General features: G+C 44.0%; 1 protein-coding gene across 1 annotated transcript; it reads right to left on the bottom strand.

The window, feature by feature from the left end:
* Positions 1-367: 367 nt before the first annotated feature.
* Positions 368-14,967, bottom strand: actn2b (actinin, alpha 2b). Its single transcript, XM_029127007.2, has 21 exons — positions 14,687-14,967; positions 11,771-11,885; positions 11,565-11,684; positions 11,386-11,472; positions 11,166-11,253; positions 10,947-11,025; positions 8,460-8,541; positions 8,287-8,372; positions 8,012-8,104; positions 7,446-7,676; positions 7,132-7,279; positions 6,684-6,834; positions 5,091-5,199; positions 4,227-4,367; positions 3,850-4,032; positions 3,426-3,560; positions 2,944-3,123; positions 2,682-2,828; positions 2,146-2,211; positions 1,871-2,029; positions 368-1,651 (listed from the first exon to the last, which is right to left on the bottom strand). The coding sequence occupies exons 1-21, from the start codon at positions 14,810-14,812 to the stop codon at positions 1,493-1,495; spliced, it is 2,685 nt and encodes an 894-aa protein (XP_028982840.1). The 5' UTR covers positions 14,813-14,967; the 3' UTR covers positions 368-1,492.
* Positions 14,968-15,060: the final 93 nt, after the last annotated feature.

Genomic DNA, 15,060 nt, shown 5'->3' on the forward strand with positions numbered 1-15,060 from the left:
CAGTACATGGAAGGTTAGACAAATAATCTAAAGCCACTTCTGCTTTTTATGTGAGCTTTGTTTTCAACAAGATTGAGGTTATTGTTGTAAAAGCTTGCAAAACTGGACAGACGTGTAAAATGCATTTCCCCTGCACTAATACAATACACAAGACAGCTGATTTTATGTGCGCCTTGTCCTGTTAATATGTTGTTAATATGCACTATATGGTTGAAATGGTACCGGGTTCATAGTCTTTGGTCACATTAATATTGCAGTAAAGCTAATACAGGTATGAATAATCTGCATGTGGTAAAAATGTGTTAAGTAAATAAAGACTTTTAAAAAGTCTACCAATGTAAACAAACCACAACATCAAGGTTAAAAAGCCTGTTTGAATTAGTCACAATCAGTTTATTTAGTCAATGCAGTAAGTTCAAGTACAAACTTTATCTGAATGAATTTATTCATAAAAGAGACAGTGTCACTACTGTCTGAGTATCTTTATTTACCTCCCAAAGTACAACAAACCAAAGTTTTCAGCAAAATGAGAATTTATCTTACTTTTAAATTGGAGATTTTGGATAACTCTTCATTAGTTTCACCATGAATACACTTAAATGCACATTAGTGTTTGCAGGGCTTTGGGTTTGGTTTGTGAGAAGCATTTCACTACAGGTAATACCATTACTGTGATAACACCTGGAACATTTCAGCTTTAATATGAAGCAACATGGAGAAATTAGTCTAGATCTTTACTAACCACAGTTTTTGTTATGTTAAAGGAAACTGGAAAATCACTTTAGATTTATTTTGATTTTTGATGTTTCTTGTAATTATTTCTGGGCAGACGCAGCCATTCCTGTGTTGCTGAGGAAACACTATCTTGAAACGAAATGCAGCACTTTCATTCTTGTGTGTTCTGGGCTTTTATAGCACTGAGCAATTGTAAACATTTACTTCTGTATGCATGTGGTTTTCCATTTTTCCTCTGATGGAACTGTATACTTTAGCCTTTTGGGAACCCATTTTCCACACTGTTTATTATTGGATTGCAGTCGCTCTGAAATTGCTTTTGCAAACTGTAATTCAATTAAAGCATGTCAAAATGCCTTATCAGAAGATTGTGTTCCCAAAACAAAGCCACTGTGGGGAAATATGAAAACAGTTCATGACAGTCGAAGATGAAACAGGGCTTTTATACGTAATGTCTTCAATTGATAAACTGATGAAACAGGATGATCTTGTTGTTTAGGAGTAATAACTTATGTGCAAATTTTTTTTATTTTGGTATGACTTTCTCTTTCAAGTTTACCTTAACCCCACAACCCATATTGTCTTTTTGCAGAAATGCTGCAACATACATGTACAATGTGTTGTTGCTCATGATATACTCAGATTTTCTATTGGTTTATGGAGCAATATTTATTAGGGACATACCTAGTTAGAGTAAATAGAGGAGAGAATAGAGAGCTAGGTAAACAATCAGGAAATTAAAGGTTTTCTAGCTGGGTTAAAGGTCGCTCTCTCCATAGAGGGCAGTGGAGAAGGCAGTGTAGTCCAGTGCCCCTGGTGGTGCTCCATGGCCGGAGTAAGGTGGCATCCTCATGATGCAATACTCTGCTTGTTCAGGAGGAAGCTCTCTCCTCAGCTCTTCCACGAGAATGTAAGGCTGTAGTGGTGGAAACAAAATGTGTTAGAAATGTCTTGAGGAAACAATTTGTGGTAATACCCCACTTTGTTGCATTGTAAGCGCATGGGCAAAGTTTTAGATTATGAATCAGCTTGGCCAGATCTTAGAAATAACAACTGGTGTGGAATACATTAGTGCTGGCTAAGAATGTCTGCTTAAATGCCAGTGGGCCACAATAAGACAAGCACAGGCGCATACCTTGTCGGCTGCCAGGATGCGGAAGGATGCCACAACCTGCTCTGCAGTGTCTGTATCAGCAGTCTCTCTGGTCATAAAGTCAATGAAGGATTGGAAGGAGACGATTCCAGTAGCATTGGGATCCACCAGCATCATTATACGGGCAAACTCCACCTCTCCCTGAGAAAGGCAAGGATCGAGGATGAAATAAAAGCTTAACAGCGTACAGCAAATGCAAAATGAGAAACCATTGATAATGCAGCCCTATTAACAAACCCCCATTAGACACAACGTACCAAGTCATACCCCATGGAGATGAGGCAGGCTCTGAAGTCGTCGGTTTCCATAGCTCCATTCTTCTTCTGCAGTCACATACCACATTACCGGTTCACAACATAATACATAAAGATAATATAAAAAAGGGACAGAAAGGCTTTCAAAGCTTTACAAATATGTGAATGACATTAAATGTTTTGTACTAAGATAAAATAAACAACAAAGAGGAGGAATGCTCTCAGCTTTTAGAGATAACTCAATAAAGTATAGAGTTCACACATGATGTTACTGTAATTTTGCATATGTACTTATATGCCCACAGCCCAGCTTGAAGCCTGTATACGCACCCCAAAGGGGTGCAAACTAAGAAAATTGCTACACGGACATTGGTTTTGTGGTTAACTTTGCATCTGTCGTCTCTATTTGTGGCACCGTGCACTCAGAACCATCTGGAAATGCTAGGCCCTTGTCCTGCTTCTGAATTGCTCAGATTGCTTTAGACGTGTCACTCAAATGAACAAAGTGATGTGAAATAGTGGAGAGCAGCGAGCTGTACCCGGTCAAAGTGGTTGAAAGAGGATCTGAACTCATTCATTTGCTGCTGGCTGATGCCCTTGGCATCCCGGGTCAGGATCTGGGTCTCAATCTCATTGATGGTTCGGGCGATAGTTGTGAGGAGCAGCTCCCACCCGACGCGGATGTGCTATAGATGTAGACACAGATCATGTAAGCCACAAAGTAAAAAAAATGTGCATGCAACTGATCTCCGATAGTAATAACAGTGTGTGTCTTTGTCTGCATCTGGCACCAACATGTACCTCCATAGTGTAGTTGGTGTGTTTGTTATCAAACACCAGGGACTCTTGGATCAGCTGGTGGTCTCCCTCCAACTTGTCGATGTTGGGTTTGTAAGCCACAATGACATGCTCGCATTGCTTCAGTTGGGTCATCTGGTCCTCCAGGGTGCCTCCTATCTCCAAAGAGCAGCGCCCAATTTCCTGTTACAGTAATAACAATAATAACAACTTAATTTTTGGACCAATTTAGATTTAATATTCTGGTCTAAATATCAGATGATCTGCTAAGTAATATGACAGAGAGTACCTGAAAAAAAACAGACACAAATTCAGACATTTTTTTTATAATCATCATCATCATCATCATCATCATCATCATCATGAAGACAATCATTGTACTCCTTGTGTACATTGCATTTGACTATAATTATCTTCCATTTTAGGTTTTCATTTAATTAGGTGGAGTTAACTGTCAAATGTCTTATGAGGCCTGCTTGTCTGACCTCCATCCTGGCCTGTATCCAGGGTCCAATGAGATTAGCCTGGGCAGCAAATTGCCGTCTCAGCCTTTCATGGGCATGCTGGCGCGCCATCTCCTCCTGGAGGGCACCATCTCTCTGAGGAACCAGCTTTTTCACCTAGAAACGACACATAGAGGGCTTCATTTGTATCGCAAGAACCCAGTTCCTCCTGAAGAAATGTACATTAAAAATGCTACGCTGTTATATGAGTCACACACTAGAGATCTTCACTGGGTGTCTTTCAACTTTCAAGCCTTTTAACTCTGTGATAAAACAGAGCATTGCTTCTCTGCTTCAGTGTTGGCCCCACTTGGTTTTGATAATAAATGCCTTTATGTGACCAGACAGCCACTATCTGAATGTTGCCCTACATAAGTCTGTAAGTTGGTTTGAAAGCCGTAGCTACCTTTTCCCACTTGTTGAGGAGCTCTTCAACAGTGATGCTGCTGTAGGGGTTCATAATATTGGCCTTGATTCCGTAGCTCTGGGAAATTTTCTGCACTTCATTGTGGATTCCCAAGATGGCCTGTCTCTCTGCATCTGCCTCGGGTAGAGTAGCTTTGAACTGTTCATGAGCTGCAACTAGGCTCTAGAAGAGAAAAAGAGAAGTCCTGAAATCATATTAACATGTAGATTTTGTCAAGAGAGGGCATATTGTGGTTTTCCTTTTGGGGTTTTGGCAGCTCAAACCCACTGTACTCACCTTATATTATAATAACGTAAGCATAAAATGCAAACAAGAAAAAGTGGGCAATTTTGTAAAATGTGAAAAGTGCTGCTCACCTGGACTTCCTCTATAGTATGTACTATAAACATGTCCTGAAGGTCTTCCATGGCTCCCTCCATCCAGTTGTTGAAAGGGGCTGACCTCTTGGCAAACTCCAGGAACAACTGATCAATAGTTTCCAGTAGCTTTTCGGTGCGCTGAGAGGATTACAAGGTATCACATGTATAAATTATATATTTTGAAATACAGTAAAACCTTCTAACACCACTATACGGCTGTGTATTAGACACCGCTGAACTAAGAATGAGTTAAAAGCCTTATACAGTATGCCACAAGCAAATCCACTGTCTGTGGTTTTGTATATTCTTAACAGTGTTTCCCCTCAGCAAGTGATGACGAGTGGGACATAGACCGAAAACAGATCCCTGTCACCGTCATTCAGACTTAATCCTTGGCCCTTTTCCCAGGCCCTCACACATTTACAGGTCTGGAACGGCTAGCATGGATCAGAGGAAGTGGCTGGTGGGCTTTAAGCCAGTCACTGCCTGGACAGGACTCTTAACACTACAGCTCCTTTATCCCCACAACTCTCCAAATTTACCCTGTTATCTGGGTCAGGCGTGTTTAGAGGGGGATCCAATTATCGCTCCTCATCCATCAGTTCTGTCTTCACTTTTCAAATGTCACCGACAGACACATAAATACACTTGCAATGACTTTCTGATTAATCTTTTTTCACGTACAGTATACGGTATATTTATTCTGCAGCTCCAGTATCGTCGTCATTGCAGAACATTAGCACACTCTTGTGGGGATTTACATAAATCTGCTACTAGATGCAAAGAAACATGTCCACTGACTTCAGAAACTCATCTGCTCCCAGTGTTATCACAGCCACCAGCCTTAAACGTTGCCCATACCTCCAGCGCCTCTCTCCTCTTCTGCGTCAGGGTTCCCAGCTTATCCCACAAGTCACAGATGCTCTGGCAGCGCTGATTCACTGCAGCCACATCATGGAAGTCCAGCTCACTGAGGAAACAAAGCACGTACTGCTGTTTGCTTCAGTTGTGGAAAGTGTGCTACTTAGTAGCATTTTCAATCAGAAACCAATCAATGTCTGTCCAAGTGGAAAACGCTCTTGTATTTGTCCATTAGACTGAAATGTGCTATTTTCTAAAATAAGCTATAGTGACAATAGTGACGACGAATGGATTTTTATGTTTAATGCACTATCAGTAGTTTCGCCTCAGTGATGTGTTTAAAAAACACAGTGTTCAGTTTCATTATGTAAATTATGATGCTTGACAAGGTGCTTTCTACAAGGATGAAGGAATAGTGTTAGGGCTGGACTCAAATGATGTGGATTGAGTGTGGAGAGATGTAGATTATGAAACATTCTTGGATCCCAACCAAGAGCGATAATACACAAAGCCACATTAGAGATGTCTGGAGGGCTGGAAGCTGCTCCACAGGTTTTAGGACCGAACACGCTCCCTCCCCCGCTGGTTCAGGCAGCAAAGATACAGCAGAATGATTCACATTTGCAGGCTGAGCAGGAGCATCTGGGGATGAGCTATAATAGGAGTCAGGTGTCCCCAGATTAGAGAAATTGCCCTCATAAGGATTACGCTGGCTCCAAGATATTGGGGACACTTAAACTGGCAAAAATTAATAAGCCAAGAAATTGAGTGATAACATTTAAACCCTGCAGTTTCGCAAACATCTAAAACACATTTAGGATTTCAATAAAGCTGCAGTTGTTTTTAGGAGGAACATTACATGCTAACTGTGCAGCGAGGAGCAATTGTCTGTGAACGAAGGCACCAAGGTCAAAAACCAATAAAATAAATCAACCATAAATAAACAAGCAAACATTTTTCCGCCACATGCAGCAAGCGAGGAGCCATTTTGCTCGTAAGCTGGAACGTTATCTTGCTCCTGCAGAGCGCCGGTTAAATGCAATACAGGAAATCCTGCATGGCGAGGGCCAGACTGACCGAAGGACAGGTGTTCATTGGTGACTGCTGATTGAGAACGTCAACATGACTGTGAACCACACGTTTCACACTTCTCTTCAGATTTAGCGCAGAAAAGGAGGCCTAACAAAGCATGAGTGGGTTTAAATTGTTGCCAGAATTGTTGTCAATCATGTCAAATCAAGTTTAGTGATCCAGCTCATATTAACGCCTACAGCTTCCTACACTGATCCCCCCTCTTAGTCTTCCACTGTCCCATTTGTAAACACAAAGGAACAGATGGGACCACTATATATATGAAACGCTTGCATGTTCGTTGCTGCATTTATAACACATCTAACCGCTGATGCAGTACGTACCAGAGCTTAAAGCCAAAATGTAATTAAAGTTATATTTAGCAGAGAAACAGAAACCAAATTTCTGTTGTTGCTTTAGTTATTGGCCCCTCATGCTGTGTGTTGTGTTTGACAGAAAAGAAAAATACTCCTGGGCCTCCATGATACATGACTGCAAACATCTGATACAGGGAGTGCGTACTTCAGTTCCTGTGCAATGGCAGCAATCTGCTCCACTCTGTCTTGGTGTGCTGCCAAGTCACTCTCAAAGGCCTCATGTTTTCGAAGCAATGCTCTGATTTCTATCAGCGTGGCTGTTTCATAGTCCTTCTGGAAGAGGATCACTTCTTTACCTGAATATACACACACACACAGAAAGAGAAAAATGGAAACCCATTAAATCAGTAAGTTAGATCTAAGTTGCTATTCATTGTTGTTTGGCTGCTTTAGGCACCTCCTAGAGCTTAAAATGAAACAGTAGGTACAAGTCCAAACTAAAGCCAAAATCAATAGTAAATGCTGAACACAGGTAAAAAACAGGACAACACAGTAGATGTATGTACTGAAGATAAACAGGGAGCTAATGATGAACACAGACAAACAAGGATCCACAGAAACAGTGAGGGGGACAGAACGTTAACAAGCCTGACCACTGGCCCAGTTCTCGTGGTTGGTGGCCTTTTGGCGAAACTTTTCTGCCAGGTGGTCCAGTCTCTCCAGCCTCCGGATCTCTGTGAGGAGCCACTCCTCGTAGCCTTTCTCCGCCTGCTCCAGGCCCTGCCATGCACTGGTTATGTCCTGCAAATATTGAAAAAGTCGCGGCTTCAATTCGAGCTCCATCATTCCTCCGGAGCTGGAGTGGCTCCTCTTTAATACTGTGGAACGTTTAGTCACTTTTTCATTACATTGCACATCAAGAGCTTCGACTGCTGAATTATAAGAGGAGAAAGAGTTGGTGACTTACAGATACCATCTTCCCCTCAGAGGGCATAAAGGCAGGGCGATTGCTAATGCGCAGTTTGGTCTGCAGGGTGTTGAAGTTAATTTCCAGCTGGCACTTCTCCTGCACCTTCGGGGGCTTATGCTGGCGTCTGTAGTCCCTGAAATCTTCCAGCTTCCGTTGCATCTCTGCCATGGTCTTCTCCGGGGTCCGGTTTTCCAGCCAGGGAGTGGTGCGGCGAATCCACTCCAGCAGCTGCACGACAAGGGAGTCGGTGGAGAGTCATGAGAGCTCCATGTCAGGGTAGCACTGTGTCGAGGGCACTCATAGTCATTTTTCAGCAGATGGGTCCAGGCTTATCACAGATATGAGACCCACACGAGGGAAAGGAAATGTTTGAAAAATGCATTCACGTACAGTAACATGCATGCAGAGGACTAGTGTATTCCAGTAAGTACTGTAGCATTAAACACAAATTATCCGCAGAGGGTCCAAAGTTTAATTCGCTTTGAAAAATCAAAGGTTTTATTACACAATGTGTCGTCATCATCAGGAGGATATTTTTACTGAAACTTCAGATGGTTTTCTACCTCGCTGGCCAGCCTCTCGTATTCTTCCATCAGTTTCTCATTCTCCTGGTTTACACCGAGCACCTTACAGATCCTGTTGGCAGCCGTCTCTGCCTGAGAGCACAGGGCACAAGAATAATGTAATTGCATCAGCGAAGTAAGAGAGGACGACGAATAGCACTAATGCCATTATGCTCACAAAGCGTCTGTTGATCCAAATGTCATGACAACAGATTTGTACTGTAGTGCTCAGCAAACAGATATGTGTATGAATGTTTAGGGTTTGAACACAGTACCTGCTCGGCTCCAGCAAAAGCGTGGTAAAAGCAGGACACATAGGTCATGATGGCTCTTTCATCGGGCTTGGGGGTGTTGATGATATCTATGGCATTGAGAGGGAGTAAAAGTCAAGCTGTCAGACGTAAACATCTCAAAAGTGACAAATGAAAAAATAAAAACCTGGTGTTACCTTCTGCGTCCAGCATTTTGGGAATGTCCAGGTGTTTCTCAGCTATGTCGAAAGCCAGGTTCAAGTTCCCCAGAGGATCATCCTAAATAAGGAAAGGCAACGATTCTACATCACTGAACAGCAATGCCTGACTTAAAATGCCATTGTGCTGACCTCCATGCTACACCACGCTGAACACAGACACCCCCAAGACTTACTGAGCATGCACACACTGTACACAAGTCCTGAACAAACCCATAATAGCAACAGCATCCTTCACTGATCCCCTCGGGGAATTGCGGCCGGGCACGCTTGGGTAGACGCTGCCACCGAGGGCTTTGTTTCTTACACAGAGACACCTTGAGAAGAGGCCAATAGGAGCCCAAACCACTAACCCTGAGCTTGATATACTGTATGACAGACAGGTTTACATCTCAAATCGATTGGCACATGATATTACTCAATTACTTTCACCTAAACTGTTGACAGATGACTATTTTACCCTTTAAATCGCTCATTTATTATACTTAGTTGTCATGGAGCTAGTCTATTAATTGACTCTAGTAAACCTTTTACGTTTTACACTTCACCACTCAGAGAAGATGTTTATAAGGGCTGGTACAATAAAGCAACAGCTGACAGTAAACCCCTGCCACCTAATGGGCCAGTCAGCGATAGTGGAGTGGGGTAAAAGGATCACGCTATCATGTAGTCCCTATCTGCGTCGCCCTGCCTCATTAAGATGGGAGGGGCACGCTGCGTGACAGGGCCAGCTGCTCACAGATCCAGTGTGGGACACGTAGATGGATGGATGGGGTAATAAGTGATGATGGGAGGATGTATGGAAGGATTGTCCAAGGCCTGTGTGCGCGCGTGAGTGTGTGCGCCCCCGACCAGAGCTGTCTCAGCAGGCTATAACGCTGCGAGCTTAACGAACACGCTCACCTGGAGCCAGACTCAACAGCTGCCTGGCGTACAATGCAACTGTCTCCTGGCAGCACAAGCAGAACTGAAAAGTCAAGGTGTGACTGAGTGTGTGAATATTTATGTCAAAGAAAGCTGAAAAGAGCGAGGGGAAAAACAGCAGCGAGGAACGAGTGGGGTGCGTGCGTGTGTGTGTGTGGGTGTGTGTGTGTGTGTGTGTGTGTGTGTGTGTGTGTGTGTGCACGCGCGCCTCCTCGTCCCTCCTATTTACATGACCTTTCCTAATTAAGGAAGATCAACACCATCCTTGCGAGGATGCTTAAGCTGAGATCAATAAATACCACAGGAACAACTTCATGAGGATTAGGGAATTCTCAGTGGAGAACACTACATGACAGCATCAACAATGGAGGAGGTAAAGCTAAGCCTGAGCTCTCTGGGATCTGGGTTCATGTTTCTGTGACTATTCAGGGTTCGCTTCATGTCAAGCCAGTGACTTGTGAGCTGAAACGTGAGTGCTTCTGTTCCCAAAACAAACCCAATGCCCACACAGAAAGGTGTTGAACAGGCATAAGCACATTTTCCTATTTGAATTCACGCACCATCTAATTTTAGTGGCACCATATTAAACCTCTATGAAACATGCCTGAAATCTGTATCATCATTTTTTTTAATAAAAGGAAAACAGGCAATTAAATATCTATACATTATTGGCAGTGAATGGATGCTGCAAGTATCCTCACAGCCATCTTGTCCCGCCCATCTGGTACCGTCTTGTAGGAGGGGAATGGTACATAAGCTGCGCATTATTGTGCCTTGATGAGTAGCGGAGGGACGTGAGCCGTGCTGGCTCACGCTGCAGCTCGCTGGGGCCCTCACCTGTTCAAACGCCGCCACTGAGAATCCCAGAGCACTTCAATGAGCCGAGGCTGCTTCTACCAGCGGTACTGCGCCTATGCTGCCGTGATAAACGTCATGTGGAGTTCTTATTAATGTACAGTGTTTGTCATAACTGGTACAGAGAGGCAGACAGGCCTCGGTTTGCATATTTATGGCTCCAGCTCGGTCTCCATTGAATGCAAATGTGTAACGGCACAGTAGGGTGTAAAAAACATAGACTTAAATCTAAGGGTGGAGGAGGGGATTTTATGGTAATTTTGCTGAAATTGTGCACTATGAAGTCTGCTTTATTTAAGAATAATGAAGCATGAGGTGAAACTAAATTAATGCACTTAGGTTAAAACCATTATGCTGTGAAGATGGAACACAGGCTTATATCCATTAGACAAATGTTGCAGGGTTTATCTACAGTAAACACCACTGCACCCTGATGCGTATGACAGGCAGTTCATTAAATGACACACGGTCCTAACTCACCAACACAATCGTGTCAGGATGAAACACGTGTACTGTAACCAGGTGAGCACACAAGATGGCCACATCCCGATTTCACATCCCAACTCAGCGCGATAGAGTGTCATTATACAGTCTGGTGTGTGTCGTTCCATCACTTCACACTGTGACGTTAGTGTTATTAACTGAGGCACAGCATTCTCATCACAGGTTACGGGCTGAACGTGACACCTTGTTGAGCTTAGAGTAGTCGAGGAGGTCGGGTCTGTGTCTGTGAATCAGGGCGCAGAAAGCCAGGCCATCCTTCCAGCTTCACCGGCCGACGAGCAGAGAGAGCCAACACGTCAGTTCAAAGACACAGCGGTGCTCAAAACGCTGCAGCCCCTTTGCAGCTCCATCTACATTCAAAACTCCATCATGAACGGCCTGTTTAAGGTGAGCAGCGCTGACCTGACATGGAAGTTCTGGACGTTGACGTTCCTGTAGGGGGCAGTCTTTCTCTGACACCACAGAAGAAGGCCCTCCTTGGCAGATGTTTCTGAGGGGAGTGAATACACACACACTCAGCTCGCTGCACATCGTGTTACATCACGTGTCACGTTTATCGCCTGGAATCTATTCTGTTTAGAAATCCAATAAGATCTGAATTGGTATGAGCCAATAACCTCACCTTCCACAGAAATGTCCTGAATGGCAAAGCGGAGGATGATGGTCCAGATCATTCCAAGGGTCATCTTGACGTTACCGTCCACGATCTCTGACAGCGCGACAGTGTTACATCAGGTTGCATCACAAACAACAACACACAACTTGAGAGTCATTTGATAAATCTAACGGCTCATGTTGTACCTTCAGCACCTATGGAAACCAGTTTCACTCCTTTGCTGGTGATGAAGTCCAACGCTTTGTTGACATTGGCGATCTTATGAAAGCGCATCTTCCCCCTGTCTGGCTTGGGTAACCTTTCCCCTGTTAACGGAGCAGAACATTAGAACATGCTAAAAGTTACACCAATGATCATTAGTGGTGTGGTAAGTTTCTTTCAGTCGTCTAACCTGAGATAACCTCCAGGAGCAGCATGAGTTTTAGCCCATTCCTGAAGTCCTCCTCAATATTTTCAATCTGCACGCCAGCTTTCCTCAGGTGGGAGTTACACCAGGCTGTGAAGGTCTAACAGGAGGAACAATCCCAGGTCAGGTTTGTGCATGGAAATATTTTCCAGTGAGTCATCAGAAGCTCTGCTGATAAACCACACAGAGTTCTACATGAAGCTACACCCGAAGCCAAACTGACGCATCGCTAAATAGTGCTGCATGTTCAAATTAACCTTCAGCGAACGATTAACGTCTGGTTTTAGCTTTTTCCCTCTTTAGTTCCATAACTAACAGCGATCAGGGCGAGTCTGCTCCATATGGGCCCCTAAAACACTGTAAATGAGGTGAAGTCAAGCCCATTGTCTTTCTCCTATTTTTATAAACCTGCTCAGTGGCCACCGGTGGAGTGCGCAGAGGCTCAGCACCGCGCGGATGAAAGCCGGGCCCAACGCAGCGCGCATTCCGACCGATACCAGGTGATAAATTTAGCCCGCTCTGCTGGGCCTCATGATAAGACGGCCTGGGATCGAAACGTCTCGTCATGACAGCGTGAGTGAAGACATCACGTGGACGCGGAGCATGTTTTCCTTCATGTGACTACTCGGAATGTAAACGGTTACAGCGGCACGGGGATTTCTTTATCGGCGCGCGATACGCGTTTGCTGCTCTTCTGGGTCACGCTCGTCGCCATGCTGAGGTAAAGAGGGAGAGAGACAAGGATAAAGGGGCGGCTGAGAAAATCATCATCATCATCATCATCATCATCATCATCATCATCATCATCATCATCATCATCATCATCATCATCATCATCAATCAGCTCATGTACAGTATGAGCTCAAAACAGTTAGCTGTTGTATTTTGTTAATTTGATTATTTTATTATATTTTAACATACTTTGATCTCCTATATATCGCAATAAAATAATTACTGGGAAATGGGCTTCTGGAAAGAAAGTAAGCAGATTGTAGCATTTGGTTTCATTCATTTACAAAAATGTAATATTGTCTAATAAATATTTAAGTTTGCATATCTATGACAGCTGCTATGTAATTTGAGCAACGTGATTGTACTTGATGAAGCTACTTTTTCCAACCCGGCCCCAGTGACTCTCTGATTAGCCGGACTGGACTGGTGCCGCGCCGGACACGGAGGTTTCCCCTCCAGGTGTCTGAGCAATAACAGAACATCACGGGCTTTAGAGCAAAGGGCATCGTATTCCACACCCAGTGAGTCCCCGGGGTGTATGTGACATTGAACCGCTGCCCTCATTGTTAAAAAACGGGCCCGTTAGACTCAGACACAGACCTCTGTCGCCCTCTTTCCAAACCCCCCGCACCTCCCACCCACTACTACTGACCAGTGACGATTTCAGTTAAAAATATTTATGAATCACATCCAGACAGGACCAACCCTGACGCTGAACTGGCTGATGCCTTTGGGGCCTTTGGAGGATGGAAAATGTGTTTATAACAGGATTAGAGCCTTTCACTGGTTCCTATTTTATTCTGACATGTTTTAGCCTATTCATTAACACAGCACCAAGCGAGTGTGAGAAATGCATGCAATCTCATTGATAAAACTTCATCATTGTTAGTAACAGAAAAACAGACAGTGGAAATAGTTGTGTGTGTGGACCGTGGGCCTGTCTGTTGTGTTGCTGCCTTGTGTTACCAGAAATACAGTTGTGTCATCCCTGCAGGGGCCTCGGAGGGTTTATGGCCACGAGGCTGGTGGCCTCAAGTTAGGAAAAGAAGTTGTCCAAGGGCCGGGCCAACATTTAAGCTGTAAAACCAACTGACAGTGTGGGAGGCCGAGGCTATATTGAGTTGAGCTGGGCAATAATTCTGTAATTCTAATTCTGTTTCTATAAACAAAAGAATTCCGCACCAAGGACACTGGATTAACCCTACTATAATGCCTTGGGGGTTAAAATTAGACGCTGCGTTCATTCTAATCCCAAAGGTGTCATCATGTGTTCGAAGCATCTGTTGACAGCTCGCATTCCTGGCGTATCAGTGGAGAGGCAGCAGAGCCGCTGGAAGGCGCGGCTATTGTTAGCTGGTACCCGCCGCATCCGTCCGTCAAGCCTCCCTCACTGACCCAGGCTGCGTCACGTCTGCGGCAGCCACGCCGGAAGTTCATTACAAATGTCCTTCAAAATAAAACTAGGTGAAGCTTCTGGACCTTTGTACGGAAAAGAAATCCAGTTGACGTGACCTCAGCCTTCAGACTGTCAGAATACGGGGAATTCACTGAACTTCCCTGATACGCAGTTTGAGTACATTAAGTAGCTCTTCAAAGGGAATTTCTATTTAGTTTTGCAACAGCAGTAGCTCCGTGTAAAATGCTTGCACTTATATGTAGGTTATCGAACACTAGCTAGCAAGTTATTTGTACAGCAAGATTGCAACGCTGTGACAGTAAATCAAGTAAATTCCTAGTTTCTAAATAACTATTATAACTTTATCGGAGAAGTCTGCAGCATTTTAAGGGTAATGTTGATAAATTGTTAAGTCTGTTAAAACTGTTAACAAGTCGGAGCTACGAGCGTACGGTATAAAACTATCACAAAGTAACTAAAAGTAGTTAGTTACCGGATTGTAACTCTGGATGACATTTAGTTTGAAAATACCAACCGGAAGTATACTCGTAAAAGACCCCAACAATGGTGCCAAACTATAACCTAACACTTCGGGATATTTTATATGTAAATATTGTTTCTGTTTAAGTAGGTTTATTATGTTTAAATTTGTGAGCTGAGTGTACTTGTAAATATAATATAATTAGCTTTTTAGTAGTATCAGTCCTACTTGTTTCCCTTTGTAACCTCTGACATATGATTATGGGTTTGTTAGTTTTTATTCTGCCGCTTACTTTCCTCTGCTGCTGCTCCCAGGCCGGGTCCAGCAGCATGTCCCGGTCCCACTCCTCCTCCTGCACCATGTACTCATCCTCGTAGCCGTTGTCGTAACGCACGGTGGTCTCCAGCTGGGTCATCATTGTGCCGTAACTTTCTGTTCCCCCGAAACTCAAGGCGCTGTATCCTGTTAATACTAATCTACGGAGTGGACACTTTCCTACTGCAGCTTTTTCTCACGCTCGCCCTTGTCCTTCCGACCTGACACACGTCTGGCCCCGGTTGCCACAGACCGACAAGGGACAGGGTGATTAGTACTGAGCGGTCACGTGACGTCTTCATACCTTCCCCTAAACTCCCCATCACCCCCCCTCACCCACACAGTCAGGAA

This window comes from Betta splendens, chromosome 15 (assembly GCF_900634795.4).
Source record: "Betta splendens chromosome 15, fBetSpl5.4, whole genome shotgun sequence".
In the NCBI taxonomy this organism is placed as follows: Eukaryota; Metazoa; Chordata; class Actinopteri; order Anabantiformes; family Osphronemidae; genus Betta; species Betta splendens.